This window comes from Alligator mississippiensis, chromosome 1 (genome assembly GCF_030867095.1).
Source record: "Alligator mississippiensis isolate rAllMis1 chromosome 1, rAllMis1, whole genome shotgun sequence".
Classification (NCBI taxonomy): domain Eukaryota; kingdom Metazoa; phylum Chordata; order Crocodylia; family Alligatoridae; genus Alligator; species Alligator mississippiensis.
The window spans coordinates 241,953,055-241,976,939 of NC_081824.1; the positions used below are offsets into that span (position 1 = coordinate 241,953,055).

At 51.1% G+C, this 23,885-nt stretch overlaps 1 protein-coding gene across 2 annotated transcripts in view; it reads right to left on the reverse strand.

Moving 5' to 3' along the window:
- SRF (serum response factor) overlaps positions 1 to 23,885 on the reverse strand; it is a 43,226-nt gene that overhangs the window by 10,969 nt on the left and 8,372 nt on the right. The window contains exons 3-5 of one of the 2 annotated variants that reach the window (XM_059720355.1): positions 6,072 to 6,333; positions 5,403 to 5,564; positions 1,879 to 1,998 (exon numbers count right to left, since the gene is read on the reverse strand). In XM_059720355.1, the coding sequence (XP_059576338.1) occupies positions 1,879 to 1,998; positions 5,403 to 5,564; positions 6,072 to 6,333 (544 nt within the window). The remainder of the gene's footprint in view (positions 1 to 1,878; positions 1,999 to 5,402; positions 5,565 to 6,071; positions 6,334 to 23,885) is intronic. The other variant, XM_019476045.2, reaches the window with a different exon arrangement.

The window sequence follows — 23,885 nt, forward strand, 5'->3', positions numbered from 1 at the left end:
AAGGGCCACTAGATTGTCACTTCCTTGCTTTACAGCACAGTACAGCTCACCCACTCCAAGCCTCCTGAAAGCATGCAATCAAGATATTTCTCACCATTGGCTTGAATTCTCAAGCCACCTCTTCTACACAGGTGGCAAGGGTGAGCATCACCAATCATACCACAGATTGTATCATGCAAGGACTACTGCAACCACCAGATGTCACTAGTAACCAGTTCTTTACTCTGCACAGTACCAGTCACCTTTGCCAAGCTCTAGCAGGCAAACTAGTAGAGCTGCCAACACAGAATGCATGTGGGACTGTTCAGTGGAGAGAAAATGACTTACCAACTCTTTAGTAAGTGATAGGAAAGAGATAATAAAAACATTTCCATCTGATGAATATTTCAGCAGAGAATTAAGCCATATCCAGCCCTGGTACAAAGCTGCACACTCCCTGTGGGGCAGGCAGAGCCCTGCCCTACCCTGCCCAGTCCAGTGCAGTGGCCTTGGCATTGGGACCATGAAGCAAAAGCTGAGGATGTGAGAATGATGAAACACCTCTGACCACCCCATGTTCCTCTGAAGAGGTTTGACTCTGCTACTCACAGCCAGGAGTCATTCAGCACAAAGCACTGTCCTACAACACCCCAACTCTTTGCCCTTGCACATATGGTCACTGGTGGAGGAACTGGGTTTATCCACTGGTAAATGCCAGGTTTCCCCGAGCAACACATCCCTGTGCCTGTCATACCATGCCTAGGCCTTCAGGAGGGGACACCTCTAACACAGAACTTTATTTTCCTGCAAGGCACTGCCCTTTCTTTGTCCCTTCCAGTCTGCCAATCCTGGATGTGTAAGCAGCTCAGATGCCAACTTCTACGAACAACCTTGCAGATCTTCCCAGCTGATCCATCTTCACAATTGTTAGGCAGGCACAGGTCAAAAGGTAGTTTTTCAGTCATAATTCAAACAATTCAGTTTGCTGTTCAAGGAGTACTTGCAAAATGAAAAACAAGAGGAGAAAATCCTTTGAGCCCGCCTCATACAAAAGCGAACAGCAATTTCCAACCCCTCTCCAGACTAGCTAGCAAAGTAGAGAAATGTCACATGGTATGGGACTTCCCAAAGCCTTGTGAAAAACCTAAGCTCTGAAGGAATGTGTGCACTGAGGTGGCCCAAGAAGCAGCTTGTCACTTACAACTATTCAGTCCAGCTTCTTACTTAAGGACCATTTGCACAATGGGAGTAAATGTTGTTACACCCACCAGCACTCTGCAAAACATTGGGTTCTGTTATGATCCCCATTTTCAGAGTGGTCTCAGGGACACAACACTGGGATAGTCTGAGGGGTGCTTCATTCTTCACTCTGATATCCTCAGCTCTTGCTCCCTGTTCCCAGTGAAGAAGCAACTGTGCAAGGCAGGGTAGGGATTCAGCCCACCCCCTGCTAGGCTCTGAGCTCAGCCAGGGCTGGATACAGTTTTTGCCCCCCATGCTTTTCTCATCCATGTATGTGGCAGACATATCTCCACAGGTTACTATTTAAAACTTCAATCTTTGATTAAGGAATCTGGAAATTAGCAACAGACGTCAGTCCATGCAGGAAACATGGACTCCCCTCTACATCCTTAGGCAGCTGCACAACCAAGCATTATCACCAACTCCCATCTACCCTAGCCAGTCCCACATATCACCAGGAAAACTAAGATCACAGGTCCAATGCCCACAGGTACAGAAGGGGGAGAAGGAAAAGCCAGGAATGACATCCAAAGCAGGAGCCAGAAAGCATGGTATGTGCAAGAGATCACTGTTGCCAAGTCATCACTAGCTGACATCGGTGCCTGGAGCTGGACCTGCAAATGAGATACTGCACCAGCCAGAAAGGAGGCAGGTTACCTGTTCCACTGGAAGAGGTCTGGGTGAGATCAGTGCTGCTGTCACTGGAAGGAGACGTTTGCTGTGGGGCCTGGTGCACCTGGATGGCTTGGACTGGAACCTGTTGAGCCATAGCACCACCTAGAAGGGAAAGGAACCTGTTAACCATGTTCACACCATGATTTATGGAGCACATGAAGCCTGAGGTCCGTGCCACCTCAGTGCTAGCTAGGGAGTACAAAAGCCCTCAGCCCCATCTCTGGCACAGTTCAGATCCCATTTTCACTCCAGACTGTGGGGTTTGGGGTACATTTGTGGAAGGAAGCACCCCAGTACCACATACACAGTGCAAGAAATGGCAGAGGCCAGGCCCAAAGCTCCATCTAGCACTTCACAGGACCATCACCATCCCTTCCTGAGCTTCTCATGACACCATACTCCCACCTACTCTAGGATTTGGAGTCTTCTGCTCTACAAAGCTACATAGATTTGGGCAGGGTTTGAGTCACATGGATATGGGTTACAACAAGCGTAAGGTCTGACCAAAACAGAGTCCATCCAGCCCAGGGTCCTATTTCTAGCACTGGCCAGGGGCAGCTGCCCCAAAGGAGTGATCAAACACTGAAGTTCAATTAGCCTGTCCACAGGGGATGTGTCCTCCTAGCCCTGCCAACTGGTGATGAGCTCACACCTTGAAAGACTCGCATCTCTCTGCATGCACAAGACCCAATATGAGAGACATGCAGGTTGCAAAGCCAAGTACTCAGAAGTTGGGAAATGCCAGACTCGCAAATATCCATGCATACTTAAATCCAAACCCTGGTGTGCAAGCATTTTGAGATTCCCTAGCTTCACTGTTCTACAGGCAACCCTATACCATCAGTAACCACATGTCATTAAAGACCGTATTGCAAATGTTAGAAAATGCACTGTAAAGTCAAACATGCAACCTTAACATCCTTTTGAAGTCAGTTTCCAGGTATTTTCCCATGACTTTAGAAAAGCAAAACACAAAAAGCCAAGCACCACTGGGTGGAACCACAATGTATACATTAAACTTCCTCCTTCCCTGGGTCATCAACACTATGAGAAGCTTTAAATTGACAGCAGAGAGCACCCCCATCTGAGCTAATGGAATAACTAGCAGCAGCAATCTCTGTCCCATGTCAGGGATGAGGTACACAATTTGCAAAGGAGTTCATAGGCTTTTTGCTAGACAGAAGAATGCTGGGACTCCTGGGTACTGCTTGAAAAGGAAATATTCTCTAGTATAGTAATTGTCCACCAGAGTTTAATGAGTGCCTCGAGTCTAACAAGGTTGAGAACCACTGCTCTAGTGGTTGGAGACTCTTCTGACTCATGCCCTCCATAGCTGCCCACTTCTCTGACTGTTCCTGATTCTCTCCCTTTAACCCACACTGTTCCAGTCAGAATGCTTTTACCATTTCTTTTCTGGTGTGGGCACCAGCCAGGGTAGAACTAAAAGCACAGGAGACAAAGCCTCTGCTCTCAGTTTGGGTGTCTGTATGATGGGGCCCCCAACCCCTGTGAAAAACAACTGCAATGGAAGTCTTGCTTAGCTCTGGTAGCCATAGGCTGGATGGAACACACTTAGAGCAGACAACATTTCTGGAAGGTTTTGTGGCTACCACCAGTTTTTAACAAGTGTCTACTAAACACATGCAAATGGCATTTTCCAGCAGATGGCAACTCAACAAGATCTGGATGGGACTGAAAAACACCTGTCTCAGGTGCTGCATGTCAAGTACCTGTCCCAAAGCAATGACAGGACATGACTTTTCACAGAAATAATTGTCAACTCCTTCACTGCACAAGCCAAAGAACATTCCCCACTGCCTCCCACAGTAACCACCATAGGAGGACAGAGTGGGTCACATGAGCAGTCACCCTAATTTGGCTTAGATGTCCAGTGACAGATGACTGTAAGTGACCTGGTGGCTGATGACCCTGACTACTGAAGAGAAGTCACTTATTTTCATGCTTGAATGTTACCAACCCTAGCACTTACCCAGCCACTAATCCCATTTCTGCCTTTGGTACATTAAAGAACCCTTAAGTATCAGTATCCAATTTAAAATGAGGCAGACCTTTCATATCTCAGAGTCCAGAGAAGAGCCACGCGCAAGATCAGAGGTCAGGGAAGCAGACCCTACGATGACAGGCTGAGAGCCCTGGGGCTCCTTAGCCTGGAAAAGCGCAGGCTCAGGGGTGATCTGATGGCCACCTATAAGTTTATCAGGGGTGACCACCAGTATCTGGGGGAACGTTTGTTCACCAGAGCGCCCCAGGGGATGACGACTAGGTCTAATGGTCATAAACTACTACAAGACCGTTTCAGGCTGGACATAAGGAAGAATTTCTTTACCATCCGAGCCCCCAAGGTCTGGAACAGCCTGCCACCGGAGGTGGTTCAAGCACCTACATTGAACACCTTCAAGAGCAAACTGGATGCTTATCTTGCTGGGATCCTATGACCCCAGCTGACTTCCTGCCCTTTGGGCAGGGGGCTGGACTCAATGATCTTCCAAGGTCCCTTCCAGCCCTAATGTCTATGAAATCTATGAAATCCTGCAGAGCTCTTGGTTGGGGATAATGTGAATTAAGCAATACTCCCTTCTCCCTGTATTCTTCCTCCACCTCTGCAACACAATCTTATTATCAGCTTCCCTGCAAGCAGCATCCTTTTGACTGGAACTGTGTCATGCCTGTGCCCTACGGTTCTCCTCAGAGCTTTTCCAGAGTTCAATCCCCATATTAAGCACAAATAGGCACAAGGCATTATCTCCCCCTCCAGAGCTGCTGGGTCACCAACAACCAAGGCCATGGCAAGGACTGGGGAGAGGTCAGCAATTTGTCAAGTTCCTGTCAGGCTGCAGGAGAAATTGCTGAGGTGGCCAGGCACCCTACCTCCCAATCAAGCTCCTCAGCTGCTTGAGCCCCTAAAGGCCCCTCCTTCCATTCAGCCCAGCTCAGCCTCTAATCAGCAGCCTTCTGGGCAACATATCAGTCTATTACAGTATCTCCACTCACCCACTCCTCTCCATTCAAATCCCCGTTCAGAACTCACCCACACCATGGCACCCAGCCTTAGGGTCCAGAGCACAGTGACCTAACATGACCAATTGAAGGAGCTCCCACAAGCGAAAGAGGAAACTACGTGGAGACACAATACTGCTGGGGACCCCCTCTGTGCCCAGGCCTGGCTTCAGCCTGGGGCAAATCAGCATGCATCTGTGCTCCGGGTTATGACCAAAGTTGGTAGGATCCAGTGATACTGGATCAGCAATACTGAACCTAGTATCATTGTCCAGTGTTGACCCCATCCCTGTCTAGGACACAGCTCGCCTGCCTACCAGTCTCAGCCCCCAGACAGTGGGCGAGCACTGCCCACCACAGCACCTCGCCCAAACTCCTCTGTACTTAGGGTCCTGCCTGGCTTGACTCAGCAACCCTGCACAGGCCACTGGCCTCCCCCCAGACACCTACACACCCCACCTCAAGCAAGTGGAGAAGTGAGCGCTGACCTGTCAGAGACACGATCTGCCCTCCGGCTGTGGCAGGGAATCGGAAGACTGTCTGCTGTGCCTGCTGCAGCTGTCCAGCTGTACCTGCGACTGCCTGGCCCTGTGAGTGTGGCTGTAACTGAGTGAGAGGAATGGTGGGAGTCCCCGGAGGGAGCGGAGCACCTGCCAAAAGGAGGGAGAAAGAAAGGCTTCAGCCAAATCAGCTTTTTACTTCCTCCAACCCCAAGCCTGTGCTGAGCTTCCTCCAAGTCTGAGTCAGTACCCAGTCTGAGGAAGGGAGCAGGAAGGTGCTGCCATTGATGTGGGCTAACAGATGCTCCAAATGCAGTTCAGATCCCTGTGATCTCCACCAATAGGGACCCCATGAAGGCAGTAAACCAGCACAACTCCATCCCCAGAGGTCATGGACCCAGCAGCAAAGCCAGCTGGCAGAGCAGAGGGCAAGCCAGAACTGCTGAGTGAATTCAGTTGGGGGCTCCCCCTCACTGTTCTGAAAGTACTGGGGCAAAGGAGCTAAGCACGCTTCACCCTCAATTACAAATGGCTAGCCCTGACATGCACCCTGATCCTCTCTGCACCTGTTCCCAAACAACAACAGAGGTGACACTCCTGACACTGAGGCATCTGCAGAAAGACCCAAAGACCCCTGGTTCTCTAGAGGCTACTAACCTGACATGAGGGTGAAGCTGGTGGGTATCTGCATTAGCCCTCCGGAGGTCACTGCACTGGTTCCAGTGGTTTTCAGGACTGTCCCATTGGCACTGGTGACGGCATTAGGGCTGACACTGGCAGAGACTGGTGCTAGGTAGTTGGTGATTGGGAATGAGGGGCCACTGCTGACCTGCATGGAGGTGGAGGTGGTGGGTGCAGTCTGGATGGTTGATGTTGTCCCAGGCAAGTTGGTAACTGTGAATGCAGGTTTCAGTGCATCCTGGAAAAGAAGGGCAGGTGAGGAAAACCATCCAGGCCTCAGGGGTACCTCTGTGACCTACCCTTCCCAATCCCCACCCAAAACCAAGCCAGGCCTGGAGATGCATCTGTGACCTACTTGCCCCAACTAAGCCAGGCCTAAAGTCCCATCCACATACTCTATACCTACTCTTACACCAAGCTGGACCTTAGGACCCATCGGTCCTCCCTCATCATCACCCTGCTCCTGCCTGAATCAAACCAATATCATCCCAACAAGGTGGAAAGATAACAAAGAAGGCTGGCATGCAGCCCAAAGTCAGCATATGGCAGGAGTTCCTCACTTTTACTACCCCAATCCTAATGTGTAGCAGTCAGGAAACAAGCTGAGGCACTGACCAAGAAAAAGGGCCAAGGGGCTGGCAGGGAGGGTAGGAAAGGGACATACTGAATGGGAAGGAGTAAAGCTGCTTCCCCACATAAACATCAGCTCAACCTGGCACTTGGGTGACTCGCGGCCTGCAAGAGCACCTACTGCCCTCCACAAGCTCTCCCTGCCCCTGCCCAGCCCCCTGAACATGTGGAACGTGCCCTGGTTTGCTTCTCCCCAGCTCTGACCCTTCCCCAAGACCCAGGACTCACAGGCTGCCTCCTAGGCAAGGCATGAACAGAGCCAGATCCAGCATCTGTGATACTTCTCCTAAGGGAGAGCAGAAGCCTAGCACTGCAACAGGGCATCAGGTACAGCACAGGCCACCCCAGAGGACAGGTTGCTAAGAAGCACTTAAGTCCACCATGGGACAGAAGCAACAGGAGTTACCATAAGCTCATTCACACTGCACAACACCTTCTGGCAGCTTAGGAGGGAAGTGTCGCAGACAACTTCACTGCTTTGAGCTACCATAAGACTGGGAAGGCAAGCACCAGTTTGACTAGTCCACTGGCACAGTCTCTTCTGCCCAGCAGCATACAGAGCACCCACACCGAGGCTAAGTGAGAGGCATCAGCCATTCATAGGTGTTTCCCTCTAGTTCCCAGCCACTGCTTGCACTAGTCAGGCCAGATCTTTGGCAATTCCCAGTCGCTTCATTAATACCATACCCCTCTACACCACACACAACTGTCCTCAGCACTGGTGCTTAAAGCCAGGCTCTACCTGGAGGATGAAGGAAAGAGGCATAGCTTATGGCCTCAGAAAACTCTGGTACCATAGCTACTAAGCCTGTGAGAATAGGGAATTATTCGATTCCGATTCAGCTGTTTCGGAGGTCAGTGATTCGACTCTGTGATTCGAATCACTGTCCCCATTTGATTTGGCCGAATCAGAATCAGAGATTCAGTGCCAATTCAGAGATTCAGATCAGCCGGGGAGAAGCAGGCACACTGGGTGGCTTCAGGTTCTCCTGCGCCTCCTCTGGCTGTGCCTGCCTCTCCCTGGGCAGGGGGAGCCACAGGAGAAGCCCCCATGGCTACCCTGACCAACCCCAGCCTCCTGGCACTAAAAAAGCCCAGCACTCACCAGCTGCAGCAGTGGCAATCAGGGCCTCTGAGGGCTTGTGGCAGAGCCACCCCTCCCACCCCCCCCACAGCACAGGGCCGTAGGGGGCAATGGGGATCACCCTGCCTTGCCTGGCACACACGGGTGCAGCGCAGCTTGGCAGTGTGCTGTGCACTGTCTGGGATCTGGGGTTGCTGGGGCTGAGCAGTGCCAGGCTCTGGCTGAGTGCTGGAGCTGCCCCAGCTCCCAGATAGCACAGTGCCCTGCCAAGCCATGCTGCACCCATACCATGGGGTATGGTGATCCCGTGGGGCTCTACCACAAGCCCTCAGAGGCCCTGGTCGCCGCTGCCAGAGCCAGCGAGTGCGGAGCCTTTTTTTTTTTCTCCTTTCAAGCGCTAGGAGGCTGGGGCTGGGCAGGGCAGGCATGGGGGCTTCTCCCGCGGTTCCTCTGGCTGTGCCTGCCTCTGCCCCAACAGCAGGAGCCACAGGGAAGCCCCGATGGCTGCCCTACCCAGCCCCAGCCCGGCCCAGCCGGTGCCGGAGGCACAATGAAGGAGCAGCTCGCTCCAAGTGGCAACAGGGCATAGCCCCAGCACTACCACACTCACATCAGTGCTGGGAGCAGGGACTCTACCCTGCCGCCACTTGCCAGCCGATGCGGAGGGGCATGGGATGCAGATGTGGCAGCCATTATAACCTACCTGACATCTGACTCCCCAGGTACCTCTCCACTATTTAACTGCTACATGCATCCCCCTTCTCCCCCCACACCTAGCCCATCTCTCACCCACTGACTCCTCAGTTTACATCTTCAATGACTGCCTATCTTGTATGCATAACAGCCTCTGGCTTCTTTACTTTACTTTTCATTCCATCCAGGAGGAGCACACACCAACTGCAGAAACTTCCTCAGCCTGACAAAGGGTTTTTAAACCTGAAAGTTTGCTTAAAATATTTTTCCAACTATTTAAGTTGGTCTAATAAAAGATATCAGATTCACCCAAAGAACCTTGTCTGCCTATGCCCTTCAACCAACATGGCTACAACCTACACCCACGTAAAAAACGTAACATTACACTAATACACAGTAGAATAATCTACTGCACATTAAGTGTCACTAAAAAAAAAAAAAGCATGAAATGTGCTACTGTGCATTAGCGCAGCTTAATGCACATTAATTTAGTACCTCCCATGGATGCACCCAGTGTGAACTAAATTAATGCAGTGTTATAATGCAGAGGCAGAGGCGCCCCCAGCCTAGACATACTGATGTGAACCCACTAAGTACTCCAGCAGCTGCACCTTCTCCACAAACCATGGCTTTTCCCAGGATTCATGAGATTTATCACACCAAGGGAACAAATCCAGCAAGGAGGCACACTAGCATGACTTATGATGCCCAGAAAGGAACAACTCCCTAACCTGGAGCAGAGGGAGGCCCAATATCAGGGCCAACTAGAGGGCCAATAACCAGTGAGGGGCAAGCATGTACATGACCTAGAGCAGCAGTTCCCAACCTTGGGGTCATGCCCCCATTTGGTGTCATAATCAAAATGGGGTCATGGAGCCTGTTGGGGGAGGGGGAGCAGATGCAGGCTACCCATTGCGAGCTTAGGGCTCCCCGCCCTGCTGCCATCCGCCCAGGGCCTCCACGGCCCCACACCGGTTATACTGCCATGGCAAAAAGTATCCCCTGCTCACCCAGCAGCAGTGCAGGGCACAACTCCATGCCACTGCTGCTGGGCAACCAGGGGGTACCTTGCCACAGCAGCCTGGCTGGCACAGGGCTCTCAGTGGTGGTACCAAGCCTCCCTGCCCTTCCGCAATGAGTCCCGCCCACTGGGCCCTGGAGGCAAGGGCAGGGCAGCAGGGCAGGGAGCCCCAAGTGGGCAGCCGACATCTGTACCCCCATGATGGCCATGCCACTCACAGGGAGAGGGAAGCCAGGCTCCACGCTCCCTTCTGGCTGCAGCAACCACCGCCTCCTGTGGGCTGCAGGTGGGGCTCGGGCGCAGTGGGTCCCAAGTGAGGGACACCAGCAAGGGTGGAGGGCTACGGAAGGGGAGCGGAGTGAAGGACACCAGCAAGTTCAGGGACCTGTGGGTTGGGAGTGACGGGTACCAGGGAGAGTGGTGAGTCAGGGGCCATGAGGAAGAACTGGGGTCATGCTGCGGAAAAAGCTGGGAAGCACTGACCTAGAGAGAGCACAGAATGCCTTATTCAGATCCCAGAGGAGCATGAGACAACCCCAAAGAGCAACTAGTAACTCAGGGACAGCAGACGAACACCAGGAAAATAGTAGCACCAAGGCTAGCCAGAACATAAATTAGGGAAAGGAATCCAGGTGTGCTGACTGGGGTCAGTTTGGCCCAGCCCCCAGGCTCAGATGGAACCACCTCAGGCAGAAACAGAGGCTCTCCACCTTGGTCAGCAATATCCTCATTCTGCCTTCAGAATGCTAGTGTGCCTCAGTTTGCTCAGAAAGCTGTGAATGAAAGGACACACACAAGACTTGCCCCATTTTGCCACCAATGGAGGCATTTTGGTGTGGCAATGGGCAGAACAGTGAGCACTACCCAGGCCAACCCTCTCCAGCCTGTGGTCCACCTCCAGGCCCAGCTTCACTGGCAGCACAGAGCCCCTGAAAGGAAAGCGTTAAACAGCTTGTGTTTTCAGTACTCTGCCACCCCCTTCCCCACCCCCAGCCCTGCAGATTGGCAAACCCATTTCTCCCACGTGCTACTCCTTGTTCCCAGCCTGTCATGCTGCCAAAAATAAGGAATTCACAGCTCAAGTAACATCTAAAAAAGGGAAGGCAGCCCATTTTGGACAGGGACAACCAATCCTGAGCACCCTGCCATGCCTTGAGCACAGGGAGAGGAGGGCTGTGTACAGAGCCCCTCCAGCCCTGGAACAGAGATTCCCTGCAGTCAGAATTAGAACGAGCATGTGATAATGGAGCAGTCAGGAAAATTAACTTTCCATTATCTCAGCTGCAGTCTCCTGTCCCCACAAGCAAGTGGAAGGGATGGTGCAGAGGAACAGTACTCAAGGAAAGTCATCAACCCTCTCCCCATGCCAGGATGACAACTGGACCTCTCCCCACAGCAAGAGTCAGGCTGCCCCTACACTCTGTTTTCATGATGCTTCCAGGTGACCAGCCAGTGTTGTTTTTTTTTTTAAATCAGCTAGATTGTAGAGCAGCCCATATCTGCAAATAGCACTACAAATGAAAAGGTACCACTGGCATCATGCCTGGGGAGGCCCACTGCTACCACCCCCTCACAGTTTCAACGTGAGGCTGGTGCTAGACAGTCTCAAAGTCCCAGCTCCTGAAGTCACTGAAATACATGAGAACTGCAGCTTTTCTATGCAGGAGGAAAAGGAGCCCCTTCTCCCACTCCCCAATAAAAGGGCAAAGTTCATTTTTCAGATCTCATGATTACAGGAAGTGGGTGTTATGTCAGACTTTTGACTAGAAGGCTGGCAATGCTAACCTCCTCTCTCAGGTGCTCATCTGTCCACACTACAAGCTCTCTGGTGCAAAAATTGTTTGTGCAGCACCTAGCATGACAATCCAATCTCAAGGTGCATCACTACTACATTCATTGGGGGTGAGGGCTGCAGCTGCACCTCAAACAACCAGGGTCCAGAAACGTGGCTGTTCCAAAATGGGCCCAGACCAGGGGTGTTTTACTCCATGGAGCAGATGATACGAGAACTAAATGCATTGCTTCCCGAAAGTCAAGAGCAGCAGTTTTCAACCAGGGATCTGCAAGCAGGTTTCCAGAGACCTGCCCAGCCCACCCAAGCTGGCATGGCATGGGGAAGAGCTGTCTCAGTGCCATGGGGCTGAGGAAAGTTGGGAGGAAGGGACGGAGACCAGCCCACCCTCACAGTCTTCATCTTGCAGGCAGCACTGTGGGCAAGCGGGCAAGGCTCCACACTGCTGCTACTCAGGTGAATGGGGCCCAGGGCTCCCTACCACTGAGCCCCACCCACTGCAGATGGGGCTGGTCCTCTCCCATGCAGAGAGTAGCACAGGAGGGCTGCGAAGTATTTATAACATTGGGGGGGGGGGGGAGGGGCAGCAGCAGGGCACTCAAGAAGAAAAAGGTTGATATTCCCTGGTCAAGAGGCCACAGCCAGCTATTTTGGGCATGTTCCCTGCCCCACCCCACTTTCTTTGTTCCCTGAGCTGCAAGAAGCAAATACCATCAGACTGCGTGGTGGTAGTGGTATGCAGGAGAGCAGTCTCCAACAGGTGTAGGCTTAGTTCGGCCACCACCTTCACCTCCTGCATGATGACCTACAAGGTATTTGACAAATGCTACACACCAGCTACCTTCAGCAGGGGCATGGTTCCTAGTAGAGCTGTGCAAAACAGCACTGTTTCGTTTCGATTTCTGTTTTGACGTTTCAGTGGAACAGAGTTTCATTTAGTTTCGAATCACTGTTCTGTTTCGTTTCATCGAAACTGTTTCACTGTTTCAACATTCCGCCCATAGGGGAAGCATGAAACTGACCATAACTCTTATTTCTTGGCAGATTTGGATGAAAACAGCAGGGATGGTAGCCCCTTTTGAGGCCATGAAGCCTGTCAAGTTTCAAGGAGGTAGGTGCAGGGGTTTCTGGGAAACTGCACCTCAAGCTGCTGACAAGCAAAACTCGTGACGTGTGAGAGAGAGAGAGAGAGACGGTGCAGCTGTTTTTCCATCCCTCCTCCAAAGCACTAGGATTGGAAGGGACCTCAGGGAAGGATCAGTCACTGGCCAGCTACACATGTCAATATCAGAGCAGTCCTTCCCCCCTCTGCCCCCTCGCTCTCCTTACTTTCTGTTTCCCTACAAGCAAGCCCAGCTTTGAAACTGGAGGGCAGTCAAAACATTTCGTTTCATTTCAAAGCCTTTCATTTTGATTTTGCTGTTTCGAACTTTAAATGAATCGAAACGAAACACCTGGCGAAATGTCGCACAGCCCTAGTTCCTAGGTCATCATAGTGAACTCTCTCAAGCAATCTCAGGGATCACTGCAGGGATATAGGAGAGAGGCTGGGCTGTCCCTGGCTGAAGGTTCTCAGCCTCTCCGGGGCTGCCCTGGGTGATAATAATAGAAGGAAGCCTTCTTTTGCTATGGGCTGACCCTAGCTCAAAAGGCTCACGAGTTCCTGAGCTTTAAATCTACTTTCTCCATTCTCAGGCATCCTACCTCCCTGACCAATATTGCTCAGCCCTGAGAGTAGGGAGCCCTGCATAGGGACTTCAGAGCCTCAAAGCACCAAATAGCATGGTGAGAGAATAGCCCACTAGTCTGGGGGAAGGTAGAGAGTTTGTTCAGGGTATACAAGAAGGAACAAGGACTAGTCTATGTCCTCAGGCTTAGCCAGAGAAGGTAAACTATCTAATCTAGAGTGTACCAAGCTTCCAGCTGCCCTAACAGGGAGTTGGTAAACTGGCTTTGTCTTTCAGAGAAAGCTTGCTTTCCTCAGTGGTGTGCTCAATGGACTGACAGATGAACTAACAGGGCCAGAACTGGGTACTGGAGATCTGATGTCCTGCCCTCTGGCACCAAGAGCAAGGAATAGCTTGCCCTGCTGTGGCTAGAGCCCTGTCTAAGATACCTGGGCAAAGTGAGGGGCAGAAGGCAGCATCTATCTCTTTCCCTTGTGAACATATTTGGTTTCCACATACCACTGGGGTGAAACGCACCAGGCCCAAGGCAGCAGAAAATGCCCAGCCTGCAGCCTTCCCATAATCAATCCAGCTGGGACAAGGTCACTCAGTAGCTAATGGCCTGACTAAGCCCAGACCAGGGAGGAGAATCTAGTTCTGAAAGGTTCTCCTGGCTCTTGAAGCAATTTCCCAGAGGCCCTTTGGAGCCAGTTGAGCCAGGAGAGTGATGCTTAAGGATTGCTGGTAGACAACATCGAGAGAAAGCTTACTCTTTACACTGTTTGGCTGACCTCAGGAATCCGTATGGCCCTATCACCGTGCAGTCTAGGGCTCCAGTCTTTCCCCGTTTACCCCAAGCAGTAAGGAAGGCCATTACCCCACTGTATGAATGACATGTTCCAAGTGACTGGGCCAAGGCCATACAAAGAGTTTAGTCACCAGAGAGAAAGGGGGGGGGGGGGGGGTTCTCCCACAACCCAGGCCTAGAGACATCCACCAGGCATCCTCCAGCATGAACCTTCGTGGCTGGCCTCCAACACCAGGGCCAACTGTTCTGCCACAAAAATCAGCAGAAGTCCCAAATGCCTAAAGTGGGAAACTGCAGGATGTTAACAGGGTCAGGACAATAGCATCCAGCCAAGAAAGTAGTTCCCTGTGTTCCTAGGCTCAATTTCAGAAAGGACAAAGGGCATGCCCCACACCAGCCAGCTCAGCACCTTGTGCCTGCTGGCTGTGCTGCTGCAAAATACCTTTATAAATTTTCGATCATCCCTTGGGATGCCAGATGCTTGAAGGCCTTCTTCCCAACACATTCCTTCACTGTATCCAGCATCGGCATTAAACCTTGCCAGGATGTGTTCAAGTGTCTGGGACTCCTCAGAATGAACAGCTTCTACATACATCTCATTGGGTTACTCAGGTCAGGGCATGCTCTGCACATGGCCCCTCACTAATGGAAGGAGCACTTGGGTGGCCAGTAACTCACCCAGACCCTGCATTCCATTCCAGATGCACTGTGTTTGCCCTGTGAGCTAGCAGCTGGCACATAGACAAGTAGACTGTCAAAGAGGCTGAGCAGGACCAATAGCCAAGCAAGTCAGGGAGCAGGGGTCTCAGCAGGGCTGCTATACTTGGTCTAGTCCATTTTAAGAGCCCCATTAACATGCCCGAGGCTTACCAGGATAGTAGCTCTTTCCTTGCCTAGAGATATCAGGTCAATGCTTTATTGTCTCATCTTTCACTTTTGCTTGAGGTACAAACAAAAGGAAACCTTTCCTTTACAAACACTAATGGCACATATTAAAGGAGTCATCCCACATGCCTCAGGTTAGACTTCCTGCATCAAGGCCAGTGCTACAGCAGCCACAGGACTACAAGAGTGCAATTGGAACTTTTGCCTGCTGCACACATATTTGTATTAGACTTTGGTTCTCATATCCCAAGATGTGGAAGCTGTATCAGCCTGTCTAGGAGGATACTGGACTCATAAACAGTCAAGTCACCAGGCAAAGGAGCAGACAGACAAGTTAAGCCACATTAAAAAGGGGAGAATGGGCCTGCCACACATCAGCTGCTCAATTACTCTGTCCTGCAGGGTAGGCAGAACCTAAACCAGTGTAACTTCATCCTGTTTAAAACAAGGGTAAGCTACCATGGACTAGCTTCCATCTGCCACAGGATAAGAGCAGACACGCAAGACAGTTACCACAAAGTAGCAGACACAAGGTAAGTTCCATCCCTCCTTTCCTACTTGAAACCCATATAATGATGTTGTTCTGTCTATACCAAGAAGACAGCTTAATTGATGTATGCAGTCTTATTGGTCAGAACTGGGTTAAAAAGAAATATTTATGTGGTCAACTGGGAATGCAAAACTAGGGGCAGAGATGAGAGGCACACAGGGAAATGGGCTCCACTCCCTACCAGACCTGATACATACCCTAATGGAATGAGGAGAGAATGGAGTCTCATCGTTCCAGACCCCAGCAGACCCACAGACAAGAACACAAGGAAAGCTTGTAAAATGCACTCCTCCAGAGCCAAACCCAGCATGGAAAAAAGTCTACACGGTACAGTCGGCTGTGATGCAACTAGCCACACTGGAGCCTTTAAATCACCCCACATCCTACTGGGGGAGAGGAATCCCAACTAGCCTAGAGGCTGGATGAAAATCCTAGAAAAAGCATGACGTAGCCAGCTGGAGACGTACAGTAAGAGTGAGGGCAGGTATTAATACAATACATAGGACGAGCTCTCAGGGGCAGAAGACAGCAGATTCCACCTAGAAAATGAAGCAGCTGTCTTGGGTCAAGTTAGTAGATAACATGGAGCAGAAAAAGACCTGGGGAGACAGCAAGAAACAAAACACCAGCATCAGTGTAACACCACAGCACTTAAAGACTACATGAGTGCCATCTGTGTTCGGGTCTCCAGGTCGTAGCCATAATGGTCAGTGAGGATCTAGTCAGAGAACTTCTGGAGGGACTGGACGCATTTAAAAATCAGCTGGTCCTGACAATTCCCCCCCCTCCCCCCCCCCCCCCGCCAGTGCTGAGGGAATTAGCAGAGGTCATTGTGGGACCCCTGGCACGGCTTTACAAGCACTTGTGGTACTCTGGTGTGGTGCCAGAGGACTGGAAAAGGGCCAATGTGGTTCCCATTTTCAAAAAAAGGGAGGAAGGAGGACCCAGGAAACTATAGGCCAGTTAGTCTTACCTTGATCCTGGGTAAGCTTTTTGAGAGAATTATCATAGCACATGTCCATGAGGGGCCAGGAGGGGAGATTATGCTTAGGGGCAACCAACACAGGTTCATTAGAGGCAGGTCCTGTCAGACCAACCTGGTGGCCTTCTATGACCAGGTCACAAAATCCTTAAATGCAGGGGTAGCAGTGGACGGAGTCTTTCTGGACTTTAGGAAGGCCTTCGACACGGTCTCTCACCCCAGTCTCATTAAAAAACCAGGCGGCTGTGGTATCGACACCTACAGTCAGATGGGTCACTAACTGGCTGGAGGTCCGCACCCAGAGAGTGGTGGTGGATGGGTCATTTTCAACCTGGAGGCATGTGGGCAGTGGGGTCCCCCAGGGCTCGGTCCTCGGACCCACGCTGTTCAACATCTTCATCAGCAACTTGGACAAGGTGGTAAAAAGCACCCTGTTCAAATTCACAGACCACACAAAAGTGGGGGGGAAGTGGGCACACTAGAAGGGAGGAATAGGCCACAATCAGACCTAGACAGGTTACAGGGGTGGGTGGATGAGAACAGGATGGGTTTCAACACTGACAAGTGCAAGGTGCTGCACCTGGGGACAAAGAACCAGCAGCACACCTACAGGCTGGGGAACTCCCTTCTTGTCAGTGCAGAGGCAGCAAAGGATCTTGGAGTCATTATTGATGCCAAAATGAACACGGTGGGGACACGGTCAGGAAGGCCAACCACACCTTGTCATGCATCCACAGATGCATCTCAAGCAGGTCCAAGGAGGTGATCCTCCCCCTCTATGCGACACTGGTCAGGCCGCAGCTGGAGTACTGCGTCCAGTTCTGGGCGCCGCACTTCAGGAGGGATGTGGACAACATGGAAAGGGTCCAGAGGAGGGCCACTCACATGATCAGGGGGCAGCAGGGCAGGCCCTGAGAGGAGAGGCTAAGGGACCTGAACCTGTTCAGTCTCCACAAGAGAAGGCTGAGGGGGGATCTGGTGGCCATTTACAAACTAGTCAGAGGGGACCAGCAGGCATTGGGGGAGTTCCTGTTCCCCCAAGCACTCCCAGGAGTGACTAGAAATAACAGTCGCAAGCTGGCAGAGGGTAGATTCAGGCTAGATATCAGGAGGTGCTACTTCACTGTCAGGGCGGCTAGGGTCTGGAGCCAACTTCCAAGAGAAGCGGTGCTGGCTCCTACCCCGGGGGTCTTTAAGAGAAGGCTAGATGAACACTTTGCTGGGGTCGTTTGACCCCAGTGCTGTTTCCTGCCATGGCAGGAGGTCAGACTTGATGATCTGCTCAGGTCCCTTCCAACCCTACAAACTATGAAACTATGGTCTAGTCTAGAGGAAAAGGCAATCAGGACTCATGGTAGAGATGATATCTTTTATTAGACCAACAAGATTTTTGCAAAAAAAATTCTTTAATTGAAGGATGTTTGTGCCCAAAAGCTTGCATCAGGCATTGGAGAAAAGATTGTAAAAGTTCTCTGGCATGTGTGCTCAGGCACCAGCCCCTGCCTGCCTCACTCCTCATGCAGCTAAAGGGAACAAGGCTGAAAGGTTGCCCCATGTTACCAGAGAGACTGGCCAAAGGCAGAGGTTAGGGGAAAACAACTAGTAGGGTAGAGGTCTGGGGAAGGTTAGAAGGGGTCAAGCAAGACTTGGTAGAAGATATATCCTCTGCCATGGGGTGCAGGCCAGAAGCTGTGCCAAACACATGAAGCCAGGATGCCAGAGCTCCCAGCACAAAACTGCTCTCAAGTTGTAGTAGGAATACTGAGATATTGCCTGGGTCTTACCACTAGGTTAATCCCACCATAAGATTATTTTAGGCAGAAAGGATGCCAGCTTGTGTCCAAGAGGATGTAATTGGTCAGCTACTATAGGTAGTAACCACACTCCTATTGCTGGCTGCCTCTAAACTCCAAGACAGGGGCAGCTTATAGCCCCAGCAGCAAACACCATACCAGAACCTCTCTAGAACTGCCCACCAGTACAGGCCAGAAGGGAAGCATGTGCTGGGGTATTCCCTTATCATGGTGCTCCTACCAACTAGGTACCCAGCAGCCCCATGCTGTTTCCCAGTGGGAGGGGACTATTGCCCTGGACCACAGACTGATCAACACACTTGAAGGAACAGGCATTTCAGGTCCTCTACCCCACAATGCTAGCAGCAGGTGGCACTGTGCACTCTTCCATACCCAGCAAGGTCCTTCTCCATCACCCTCTGTCTCAGACAGCTGGCTGACCACTTTTTACTCGCTGCTTTGTGGAGCACAATGTCTCTGGTATGCACCTGCTGTGGGTCAGGCAATGGCTTCCAACTGTGCTCTCTCCAGGACAAGGTCTATGTTTTGGGCCTGCCCCATTTTTGCTGCACAAGCCATAACTTTTCCAAATGTACTATTAGGAGAATCCACCCTAGCAGCAAGTAGGAACTACCCCTGCTTCAGGTGTGAAACTAGGACATCTTTATCATGCTGCAGCCAGCTCCAGCCTGCAGAGATGCTAGTGAGAACCTGTACCACACACTAAATGGGGTAAAACCCAGGAGGCATCAGCCCCAAATCACTTCAGTGCCAATGACTTAAGCAGCAACACTAGCCAGTCAGGGATCAGGGAGAAGTGGGGAGGAATGGCTGTTGAAAGAAGACAAGAGATCAGAGATCCCTTCCCTACTCACCTCTAGAGAAAAAACTAGAAAACAGGGTTGACATCAGTGCCCCCTGTATCACGATAGCAGCCATCCTGTGCTTCCCATCCCACCTGCACTATTCCTAATTGAACCATTCCCCCCGTCAAGTGCACTCTTGCCCATTATATGCCACACTATAGCTCTGGCAGCTTACAAGAGTCCTGGAAGAGCTTCAGATTAGAGGGGAAGATAGAAAGAGCTCCTAATAATTTACCACTGGAACAGCTCCCTGAAGGAGCTATCTGACCCAGGAGTCTCCCAATCAAGTTCCAACCGAGCCAGAGCTGAAATTCTGGGTTTGCTGCAGGATCTGTACCACAAATTCCCTGGTTTGCAATGTACAGAAGGTCAGATTCAAGAGCCCCCTTAGCCTTGAACTAACAGTTTGATTTCTCCACTTTGATACCTCCCCACAGAGAATGCAGGGCTGAAAAAAAAGTCTGTAGTGTGTGGAGTTGCTAGGGGTGCCAACGGATTACTGTAGCCTGTTCAGTTGTAGTCATAACAAGGTGTCCTCCCACCTCCTGATGCTCAGAGCCTTGCTCACACAACACCTAGCCAAAGCATTCCCACAATCCCTGTGGAGGCCTTTGAGCATGGCTGGGGGCCTCAACAACAGGAAAAAGTATGGGATTTCCCTGGAAGCCAGAGCCCCTTCCACCAGAGATGAGAAACACCTTGCTCCAGACAATTCAGATGATTCCCTAGAAGTATGATCCAGCACAGCTGCAGCATTCTCTACCTCCCAACCAAAGGGGCTGTTCACCCAGCCTCTGGCGCTCATGTCTTGAGCTAGGGGGAACAGATCTGCACTAGTAGCTTCCTGAATTACCTAGAATTGGAGGGGTGTGGTACACCCCAACACCCATTTCTTTCATTTTACCATGGTAGCCCTGGGCTGCAGACTTAACACAGTTGGTCTGCCCCAACATGAGACCTACATGGGACTCCTGCTATTAGGGCTAGGCTCCTTACTGCATCAGTGGCTCACTGACAGGTCTTTACCCACTACCTCAGGAGCCATTTATACCCCATTCCTGAGCTGCCTGCAGTTACTAAAGGACAGCAACCCCACACACCAACTGAAGACAACTGACAGGCAATACAACCACAGCATTTACCTGTGCCTGGGCTGGCAGGCAGGTTTATGCTGACTTGGCCTTGCACTCCTGCCACCTGTCCCTCCCTCTCCTCCAGAGGATGACAGGCCAACCTCTCAGATTGCTATAGAGGGCACACAGCAGCAGGTGCCCAAATTATTCCCACTGGCTGAAGTATCCCTCTCCAAAGGTTCAAAAGCAGTAAGAGATCCTTTTCTCCAGGAGCTGCACCCCAAGAACCTGCCCATGGACAAGAAGTGCTCAGCACAACCAGTCCCCAACACACAGGGAGCGCTGACCAGAGACAACAGATGATTCAGTGTATAACCTTCAATTAGCATAGTGACCAGTCAGGTGCATGCAAGATATGCAGGAAGACAGCTCTTCTACAGGACTACCCAAGGTGTTGGCCAGGTCCAGTTATGCATAATTGGGGAGATACAAGAACAAGAATACAAGCCACAGCAGCACGCAAAAATGTGCTGCAGCCCTGTAACAGATAGAACACAAGGCAGAGTTAAACCAAGGTTTCCCACAGCTGCTGGAGCAGAGAGAGCTAGGAAAGTTGTGCTCATGTAATAAGGCCTCCTTTTAAAACAAGGCATCTAGCCCTTGAGCACGTAGCTGAGCAAGACTGTCCCAAGTCTTCAGCCAACCAATTCCCACACCTCTGCTGCTGCTTGGGGTGCTCTTCCCTAGCACAGAAAGAAGGTCACAGTCATACTCCATGCCAGTCTGCCTGCTGGCACCAACATGCCCACAACTCAACCACTGCAGCACCATTACTGAGGGAGAAAGGTGAGCAGCTGAGTCAGCCACAGAAGTAAGAAACCTGGAGAACAGGTGACGTAGTAAACATGCCTGTCTCACAATACAACCAGTTGTAAGTGGCAAGAAGGGTCCACAGCCTTCTAGTAATGAGGGCATGATTCAAATATGGTTAGATATGAGGTAGCCATAGCCTCTTGGAACCCTACAACTAAGTCTAGAACAGCACCCTTCCAGGAGACGCAGCATCTACCTTCTCCTGCAGACTGGGAACAGGGGCATTATCCTCGCTCCCCAGCCATGCCAACCTATGCTGCTCCCACTGAGCTTTAAGACTTCTTGGGTCTGTTCTACAGGGTCTGTTCAGCCATTAGTAGGAACCTTCCAAGGAGTCTCTACTATGCTGCCTAGCAGGCCCATGTGAAGCAGCTAGTATTCGCTTTGGATTTGGCAGATAGCAATTCGAATCACTGTCCCAAATCAATTCGGCCAAATCTGATTTGGAGATTCGGCCACCACTGAATTGGCCCCATCCCCCACCCGCTCTCCCAGCCCCATCAATGGCTGCCCTGCACGGCCCAAGCTCTTTAAAAAAGAAGCCCTCACTCATCAGCTGCTGCCAGGTTGGGGGGGGGGGGGGCGGCCCGCGGTAATCCCTGCTGCCCCACACTGGCCCATGCTGCAATGAGTCCCCAGAAGCCCTGACGGCCACTGCAGTAGCCATTGAGTACGGGGCTTTTTTTTTTTTCCAATTTTCTTTTTTTCCCTCTGAAGAGCCAGGAGCTGGGGCAGGGCAGGGTAGCCATGGGGGGGGACGGACAGGACATAATCAGGCGGGGCTGGGGGAGCAGGCAGGGGATGGGGCCTGGCAAGGGTCCCCCCCATGGTCCCCACCCTCCTCCTCCAGCCCCTGCTCCCCCACCCCCTACTTACCAGCACAGAGACCGGGTCCAACTCCCTGTGGCAGCAAGCAGGTACTGCCCAAATCTCTGAAGCTCTCCGAATCTTTTCCAAATCAATTCTGAGAGCTTCGAATTGATTCGGACCTTTTAAGTGGTCTCCTGATTTGATTTGGATTCAAATATTAGGCCGCTGAATCAGGCCAAATCTCCTCGAAACTGAATCAGCACCCGAAGCTTTGCACAGCCCTGCTGCCTAATATTCCAAAACAAGCTAGAATCCACAAAGGACACTCCTGAGCCCAGTCCCAAAGTCTCATCACAGGCAGATCAGCTGGAGCCCAAAGCTCATGACTTTAACCTGGGCTCACATACACTGTACATCAATGCTGGAGGCTTAGTCTGGTCTGTACCAATCAATACTGATTTCAGTTCCTTTCAGAACACTGGGGAATTGCTCCAGGGAATGTAGAAGTAGAAACTGGTGTTATCTCAACTTTGAAGAGGGGCAAGCTACCCTGCCTTGGTGGCAACAAGATATTCAGCAAGATAAAAATCAATCCTGGGCAGAATAATGTCAAAGCCACTCAGTACAGGATTACAAGCACAGTCCTTAATGCTAAGAACTAGGATAACTATGAACGATAGCTCTTGTCAAACTGTTTTCAGGTAACAAGACTGGTAGATAAAAGGCAATTTAACATGTTTTAATTTAGTCACATGACATAGTTGGGAAAAAAAATAGCACTACAAAGCATCCATGCTAGTTATACTAACGAAAACCGATCAACAGATGTCAGAAAGTATTTGTAAACGGGGAATCTGAACTGCTTGGTAAAGTGGGTTCAGTGGAAAGCAATGCAAAGTTAAGCAGCTAGACAGCAAGATGCATTTATAGAAAGAGGGACTATATCCTAGAGAGAAGAAAAGTTAAAAAGGACTGCAGCTGTCTGGACCAGCAACATGAGCTCCCTGTATGATGGATGACACAGCCAAAAAAGTAATGCATAAGCCCGGGGAGATCAGATAAAACTAAGGAGGGCTATCATTTCTATACAGCACCAAAACCATTGCTGGACATCATAGGTTCCAGAAGCACTCTTTTTTTTTTCTTTTTTGTAAAAACAAAGAAAGCTGCAAGGATGGTGATTCAAGGTATAGTAAGCCTGCCTTACAGCAAGAAGCTAACACCGTGTACCAGCTGGAGGAAGCAGCCCACAGAAACAAGAGGGGTATTGCAAAACCCATGTACAGAACAGACAGGGTAGGGAGCACTACCTCAACCCTCAAAGCCAACACCTGCTGGAGACAGAGACAGGTATCACTTCATGTACGGTTTCATGCCAACAGGATGCAGACTACCCCTTTGGAGAAGATGTCCCTGCAGGAAGACGGGCCACAGCCACAGTTCAGGAGTTTCCAAAGTTCTCTGCCTTTTTAAAAGAGCACACCATACAAGCTCCCTACCCCCTCTTCCCATGCTATAACCATTCACTGCCACTGCCAGATTACTGCCTCAGTTGCTGTTATCCATGTGCCAGAGTGACTGGCTGAAGAGTTTCCATGGCAAGCCCCTTCAGTTTAAAATTTCTCTCAGCACAGTGCCCGTCACACCCAGCTCTCAGACCCACAGACAAGCAAGCCTGGAGTGCAGCCAAACCCTGATACTACCAGCAGCAAAACTGTCCCTCAATGCCCCTTCTGAGCAGCTTCCACTGACAAAAGTAAGAGCATTATCCCAGTCTGGCCCAGCCCCTCACATCAAGTACAAAACACTGCCTACCACAACAAAGTAGGACTGCACCAATAAAGATTTTTCAGGCTGATATCAATAGCCAGTTATTAACTAAACATATCGGCCAATACTGATCCACTTGCCGATATGCAGCACTGCAACTTGGAGAGCAGCATCTGGCTGGTAAATCTGTTGGGCGGGAGTGGGGCGGAAGGAGGCAAAGGGCCCCCCCACAGCGTGGGAGGGAGTGGGGCTGGGGCAGGTGCTGGTCAGCCAAGGCAGGACACCAAACAGAGCCACAAGCAGCTCATCCAGGAGGTGGGGGGGGGGGGGGGGGCGGGGAAACGACCCAGCTCATTCTGGCCAGGAATGTGCTCTGAGCAGTGGCACTGGGAGAGGGGATTTTGGGAGGAAGGGGGCTACAGCAAATTCTGGGGTGGCTGTCACTCACCCCATAGCCCCCCCTCCCAGTGTTGCCACTGCCTGTCCCAAGTGC